At 37.2% G+C, this 7,776-nt stretch overlaps 2 protein-coding genes across 14 annotated transcripts in view; one reads left to right on the top strand and one right to left on the bottom strand.

The window, feature by feature from the left end:
• Positions 1-891: 891 nt before the first annotated feature.
• LOC136248236 (leucine-rich repeat-containing protein 45-like) lies at positions 892-2,262 on the top strand. Its single transcript, XM_066040046.1, has one exon. It carries the CDS (start codon positions 892-894, stop codon positions 2,260-2,262), a length of 1,371 nt encoding a protein of 456 aa, XP_065896118.1.
• A 3,145-nt stretch (positions 2,263-5,407) lies between these two features.
• Positions 5,408-7,776, bottom strand: part of LOC136247654 (serine/arginine repetitive matrix protein 1-like) — a 50,865-nt gene continuing 48,496 nt past the window's right edge. For all 13 annotated transcript variants that reach the window (XM_066039459.1, XM_066039447.1, XM_066039452.1 and 10 more), the window contains 3 exons: positions 6,566-6,808; positions 6,073-6,220; positions 5,408-5,666 (listed from right to left, as the gene is read on the bottom strand). In XM_066039459.1, the coding sequence (XP_065895531.1) occupies positions 5,603-5,666; positions 6,073-6,220; positions 6,566-6,808 (455 nt within the window). In that variant the 3' untranslated portion in view covers positions 5,408-5,602. The remainder of the gene's footprint in view (positions 5,667-6,072; positions 6,221-6,565; positions 6,809-7,776) is intronic.

Raw genomic sequence — 7,776 nt, 5'->3', positions numbered from 1 at the left:
ACAGCACATGCAGTGTATGGAAATGCTGATTTCTCCATCATGTACATGTGTTAACTGATTGTTGAATTTAGCATTTTCCCACAGTGTTTTAGCACTGGTGCATCCTCCACATCGGTCTCCATGAAGCTCTGCAAACTTTCTGTCATAGACCCCACAGCATTCAGCTATGCAAAGACACTCATAATGATTGCACTCTTGCATACTGAAACTACATACTTTCAATGGCATCACTCTCAAAATGTTTACTGCCAGCTGCTATTTCACCTATGTCAGCTGTTGTAGTATTGTTCTGAAAGTCTGTAAAAGCATATTTAGACTTGTAACTGCAAGTATGCAGAAATATTATTGTTTGGAGAGTAGCTCTTAGTAGAAGGTTCTCCTGGTATAGGCAAGTCAGTGTTACTGAAAGAAATCTCATACCTGTGGGCCAGAAATGATTTATTGACAAACACTGACTTTCTATTTCTTCTTCACCTCAGAGATCCTGCTGTACAGGAGATGAAATCACTCGAGTGTCTTGTCTGCCATTTCTACAACCAGGACAAGGAAGCTGAATCTCACCTACTACAAGATGGTGGAAAATCTGTCACTATTCTCCTTGATGGATATGATGAGTTGCCAGCTAACTTGAGACAAAACAGTTTCATTGCTCGTTTGTTGCAACGTAAGGTATTACCAGCTAGTATCATAGTGGTCTCCTCTCATCCTCATGCCTCAACGCGTCTTCGTGACAATGCCACTTGTCGAATAGAGATATTGGGCTTCTCTGAAGAAGACCAAATTCATTTCATTCAACTATCACTAAAGGGAGAAGAAGAGAAAATCTCTCATTTTAACAAATACCTTACAACTCACCCCACCATTTCTACTTTGTGTTTTGTCCCATTCAATATGACCATCCTTATGTTCCTCTATGAACACGCTACTCTTCCAACTCGTTCCACCGATCTGTACACATTGTTTATTTGCCTGACCGTTTGTAGACATCTTGCAAAGTCAGGTATATTATTGGAAGAGGAAGTCACTGATCTTACAGGCTTACCTCAACCTTACAATGACATCATCAAACAATTCTCAAAATTTGCCTTCAAAGCTTTAAACAAAAACCAACTCATATTCTCACTGGCTGAGATCAAAGAACACTGTCCAGCAATCACTGACCATCCTAATGGCTTAGGTCTCCTTCATGCTGTGGAGTATGTTGGTTTAATGAGTAAAAGTCGCTCCTTCAACTTTGTACATTTCTCCGTGCAGGAGTTTCTTGCTGCTTACTACATCACTATAGTTACACCTGACAAAGAGTACTCTATCCTCGAAGATTATTTCTGGAGTGATATACTCTATAATACATTTAATTTCTACACAGCTCTTACCAGTGGACAACATCCATCATTCAAGCGGTTCCTTCGTGACGAGATCACCATTGACGATATATTCCGTGAAGACAAGCTACAACGTCTTCGCTTCTACAGAATCTTTCAGGAGGCTGGTGATAATTCAACTTGTGAAATTATTGAGGGAACGTTTACTGATAAAAAAGTCAGCTTACTGAGTACTACTCTATCACCTAATAACTTAGAAGATCTAGCAAAATTACTAACCTGCTCGTCCTGTAGAAACTGGAAGGAGCTTGACTTGAATGGCTGCCATATTCAAGATTACGGACTCCGATTACTACACCAAAATCTACACCACACTGACATCACCATAGAAGAGCTACGGTTGGCCAACAATGACCTTACTTCATCCTCAGACAGCTCCCTAAGTGAGATCATTATCACCTGTAAGGTAAAATGGTTGGATATTGGTAATAACAGATCTGTTGGGGAAACACCACACTTCACCACCATGCTAGCACATTCTTCATGTCCAATAGAGAGACTGGACATGTACCATAATAACTACTCCTCCACACAATGGGCCATGGAGTTGTTTTCTTCACTGAAAGAGAACAAGACAGTGCAGGAGCTGGACATTAGTGCTACCAATATTTCTGATGATGTGTGTGGCGTGATTTGTGAAATGTTACCTGTCAATAAGACCCTGAAGGATCTGTGGATCTATAGTAACCCAATTACTGTACAAGCCTCCCGACTGATCCTGGATGCCCTCAAGGACAATCATACAATAGAAAAACTATGGCTACCACATTACCCTGAGGATGTCACCATGGAGATTACATCACTACAGCAAGCTATTAACGACAAGCGAAGAAGACAAGGATGTGACATAAAGCTGGAAATAGAGTTTGGAACATTTTAAAACTTTTATTCTGTTATTATTAATTGTATTTACCCACCATTATATTATTTGATGAAATTAAAATTATTATTAATTAATGTTTTGTGGTTATAAAATTAATTTGCTTAATGAGACATATTCAATTCATTGTTCACTGGGTATATCTAGCAGTGACTGTGTTTTATTGAGTAGTCATGAACTAACATTGATCAGTACAAACAGTGCCATGCATAATTAGCTTCATTGTTAGGCATGAGGCTATTATACTTCAAAAATTGAGCATTATGCTTTTGAGCAGTGCTAAAAAATTCACCTATTATGCTTTTGAGAATCGCCCAAATTATTCCACCATAATTGACTAATAAAGCCAGGCAGTTTATTGCCATATCAGACTATTTTCATTGATATTTAATAGTCTAGCTGGTTGCTGTATTAGAGTATTTCATTTCAATGTGACTGCTTCGTTAGAGTAAATAATATTCGGCGTCTGTTCTATTAGATTATCTCAATCTATTACCTCAAAATTCTAGCATAATTCCTGATTCCCACAAATACCTATTATGCCCGAAATTATGCTGGCATAATCGCTGCATCCCTATTCACTGTAAAAACAATTTTCCTATGTAAAATTGCACAAAATTTTTTGTTCAATTCTAAATTATATCCAAAGCATTAAGTGTGCCATACATGTGTGTGGCTTACTTCCAGCTTTAGCTGATTATAGCTATAATGGTTTGCTTTTACAAGTTGCTAAATTCTTTTAAACTTACACTATTATCATGATCATATTGAAACTGAGCTTAACTGTTGCCTAACTACATACTTGATAACAATTCTAGAACAAACTTGCAACTTTTATCATCTTAAACACTTGCTATGTTACTAGACTAAACAAAGTAATAATTATTATTGTACACTCAAATTTTAGTATATAACAATAATGTAATGCAGCTGTTTTGTATTGCTAAGCCTACTATAACTCCTTGTCAACAAATTAATCCTAGACCACCACTAGCATGACATTATATATGGTCATGCTCTACCTCCCAGAAACTGACAGCACCACCTATCATACGTAAAGAGCCCTCACTGACCACACCTTGCCAAGTTATCCATATGGGATCATGGAATGGGTTCCTGCAGACCTTTTTGAGTACAAAGGGTTCCAACTATTTGCTTGTTGAAGATTACTACTCTAGATTAGATAGCACACTTGAAAACTTTTTTTGCAAAATTTTAACTTTAGTTACAGATAGCTAATGGGTCCCCAGTCAGTTTGATTCAAAAGAAATATGACATCATAATAAGCTGGAATGTTATGCCAGCACATTTGGTGGATATTTCAAACAATAGAGCTTAATTCCATGATTGACCATGAAAAACAGCTTGCAGATCACTACACTGTTAAAATGAAGAGTAACCACCACTCTAAAGGCTTCCCAGTGTAAGGAGGATTTAAAACCCTTGGAGAGTTACCAACACTCTGAAGAGAATAACCATTACTCTGAAGAGTAAGTGACACCACCTTCAGAACACGTGTTACTCTTTTAGAGTAATGGTTACTCTCCAGGGGTGTTAAATCCTCCTTATTATGGGAACTCTTTAAGAGTTGTGGTTTACTCTTCATTTTAACAGCGTAGAACAGTCACTTTGTAGTGAAATACTCTAATAAAGCATTCATGGATTAAGGAACACTAGCTGAAGAGCATAATATAGGTGAAAAATTTGGGAAACTATAGAAAAGAATTTTGGACAAAATTTTGAGCATATTTTCCTCAAGCCTTAATTAACTTTATTATACCACTTAATCTTTAACATAATTGTGTCTTGTGCCATTTTTGACTATTATACCCCTTTCATATGGTCACTTTAAACCCCACATTCAACCCGGGTTAACGTGTTCATATGACCACTATAACCAGGTTGAACCCGGGTTGAACCCAGGAGTCATAACCGAGTTCAACCCTACAAAGGAGTAGGGTTGAACTCGGGTTTAATTCAGTTTATGGCTTCAAAAGTGAGTTGCGGTTTTTAATGAATACATAAAATGCATAGAAGACAATTATCACTCAATGAATACCATCATGTGATGATTGCTTGTGAACAGAAACTGGGTTGAACCTGGTGGGTTACTCAACCTGGACTTTTGGGTGGCCATATGAAAAGGGTGTTAGTGTATTAGGCCAACATGTAAATTGCTTGTTTCCCATCCTATAGTCAGGCAAAAAATACCATGCAGGTGAGTCGGTTATTATATTGTCAAAATCTATTATTTAATATCAAGGATATTAAAGGGAGCCCATTAACTCCTAATTGCCTTTTCTCTTAGATTTAGCAGAGATGCAAGATTTGGTGTGATTTCACTGGGATTCATCAAGATTCAAATCACATAGGTTAGATTCAAAGTGTTGCAGCTAGACCCCTGATTTTCTCTGAGCAATCAGCCACCAAATCTCAAAGGCTTTTATAGCTAGAGTTTGCTGGCTGGGTGTATCATGCTTGTGGTTATAACACTAATTAGCCATCAACTGCAACAGTACAAATTTCCATATGTTCCACACATGTTAATTACAGATTGTGGGATTTCGTTGAATGTATCTTATTCACCAATGGCTACTTACAATTGAATAGATCCATTGGCCATTGCTTGTAATCCAGCTCAAGGTTCAACCTACGTAGTTATCCATGCTTTTTGACACTAAACATCAGAAACTCACTACCTTTCCAATAATGCACCACATGCTCACACTAGCAAGTTACTTATAAATAAAAGTAATTAGATCACTTGACTATCAAATACAATAATAAATTTGCATGCGGCTCTAAAATTACCATGCAGATGGGTGACAGGAAACAAGGAATCTACAATTGGTGGCCTTAATATGTTCCTGCAAATGATCATGCATGGTTCAAAAGGGAATACATAATTACACTTACAACTCTTCAGAAGTCCAGCAACAAAGAAATGTAACTGTGTAGTTTTATTGGGTTATTGTATAGGCTAGGCCTACCATCACACTCATTGATACCTACACAAAACTGAATTATACATTCAATATCATATTGTCATACTGTCATTAACATAACAGTAGGTTGCAATCATTACTATATGAGCACCATGATCAACAGATCGCCTAAGCAATACATAGACGATCAACAAAATCTACAGATCAATGTCATAATAAACAAAATCAATATCAACACAATCAATGCCATGATCAACACAATCAACATAATACACAGATCAATATAAGTGATATAGTGGTAGTCCAATATAATAATTATTCAATATACATTATAGCAGTAGTAGTCAATGGATTAGTGTGGTCATGTAAGTGATGTAGCCGGCTGTGTGGGTGTGTCATGTCCATTTTGTGCCCCTCCCACCTGATGATAGTGGCTTTCGTTTACTGGTACTAGGTGCACTAAAATATAAAGATATAATTATTATGAATTAGTGAAATACACAATAAATATACTGGTGTTGTATCAGCTATACAGTGCTCCCTCAGTTATCTGACCACTTTGGGACCAAGATGTGTTAAGATAATCAAAGCCCATTCATTTATATACTGAGTCCTGTTCAAATACCCAAGTGCTCGGATAATTGAGGGTGCATTGTAATACCAAATTAGGAGACAGTGAAATCAAAGAAATAAAAGTAATGAAACAAGGGAGGTCACCTACACCTGAAGATATACTAGTGGACATCAAATCCATCATCCTTGATACACAGCACTACCGTACTGCATGATAGCTACTTGATGATAAAAGTCAAAAGGGATTTCCTAACGTAACTGTTCTGTACATCTTATAGCTTTGTATCTATACCTTCTAGAAGAGACTTTGTCATCCTTGGGTTTAGTTTTCCTCAATTCTGATGGAGAACTTCTAGGAGAAGATGTTAAACCTTTTGTATCAAGTGATGGTTGGGACTTTGTCTCTGATGGAACTGGTGTCTTAGTTCCTCTAGTAGAGCCTATACAATGTATATAAGATGTACAATAATACCATATAAGGGTGTCAGAATAAAAGTGATAAGGCTTAGTCCAGCCAATTTTAAGTGTTCAGATAAATGAAATGAGGCCATACACTTTAATACAAAGTACAGTTGAAATACTCTAATAGAACATACACTTGTACTCAAAATACTCCAACAGAAAAGAAATTTCTAATTTTGGATAAACGAGGGTACAGATAAACGATGCTCAGATAACTGATGAGTGTCTACCATATTTTCACACCACAACGTCAACACTTTTGACAATTAATAATAAAATTGCTAGACACAATTATTTACAGAACACTACTACAAAGTACAAACCATGAAATGTCTCCCTCTTCTGTAATCCAGGACTACCTGACACAGGTGTGACAATCTTTGGTATAGTAACAGCCTTCATAATTGCAGCAGGACTAGTACCACCACTACCACCGGAACCTCCAGCACTAGTAGAGGGGCCGGTGGTACTAGGTGATGGCAGGGTGGTGGTGAGGGAGTTGGATAGACCACGGAGACATTGCTCGTATGGTGGAGTGTTTGTCGATGAAGTCATCCTCAATGGAGCTGTGTATAGATAGTGAATTTCAGTGTAAACGTGATCCTCTATCGTATGCATAAATAGTACAGACACAGATTTTTTTTATTGTGGTACTTAATTTTTGTGGCACATAATTTCACAGTTAGTAAAGCTACCATGAAATTTTAGCATGTGACAATTTATGAAAGTCTACACGAGCAGGAAGAAATAACTAGAATGTTTAGTGTTCACATCTACTAGTACAAGGATGTTTGGCCTTCTTAGTATCAGTCACTTTGATAATCACCTCTCGTTTTTACTACCTTGTCATCATTCTCAGTTTACAGACAGTAATTTCTGTAAGTGGGTGTGGCTCCATGCATACCTATAAACTTCCAACTCACCTTACTGCAAGTTAATGATAACTTAGCATGGCTCCAAATGTGCTTACAAACAGTATCACACATCCCAATATTAAAGTGGGCGTGGCTCATGAAAGATGCTGGTCTATTAAAAGGCTAGACTATGCCTCACACAGGGAGTGCCGCTACTGCTCATTCAGATGCCTTAGCAGTTGGTACGACACTTGAAATACAATAATTCAGACCCTTCGTAGTCTTGTGGTTGAGAATAAAATCTTTGAATTGAGCAATAGTGATCCATGACTTTCAAGTGAAATCTAAAAAGCAAAAATCCTGGGGCTAAGAGATGAAATTCCTGACAAGGGAAATAATTGTGAAATATACATACCACAAAAGTTTCCAGGTATACAGTACTTGATCAGTAGTTAACTACATATACTTTGTAGTATCCAGTGTTGCACCGATATGAGAATTCGCCAATATTCCGATAACTGATATTGGATAATATTTTCAAGCCGATAAACATAGCTGATCTGATATAGCACAGCATGTCTATCTTGTAGCAAGTTTTACTAGAATTTGATTGTGAAGGACTAATTTAGCTTGTTTATGGCAGCAGTATTGCTATAACAACAGCTGACAGTACACTGAAG

The sequence above is a fragment of the Dysidea avara genome, chromosome 2 (genome assembly GCF_963678975.1).
Source record: "Dysidea avara chromosome 2, odDysAvar1.4, whole genome shotgun sequence".
Classification (NCBI taxonomy): domain Eukaryota; kingdom Metazoa; phylum Porifera; class Demospongiae; order Dictyoceratida; family Dysideidae; genus Dysidea; species Dysidea avara.
The sequence above is the reverse complement of the archived record's forward strand: the minus strand, read 5'-3'. Positions and strand labels throughout refer to the sequence as shown.

Coding starts and splice junctions, on each gene's coding strand:
- LOC136248236 (XM_066040046.1), top strand. CDS start 892: ATGACCATCCTTATGTTCCTCTATGAACACGCTACTCTTCCAACTCGT.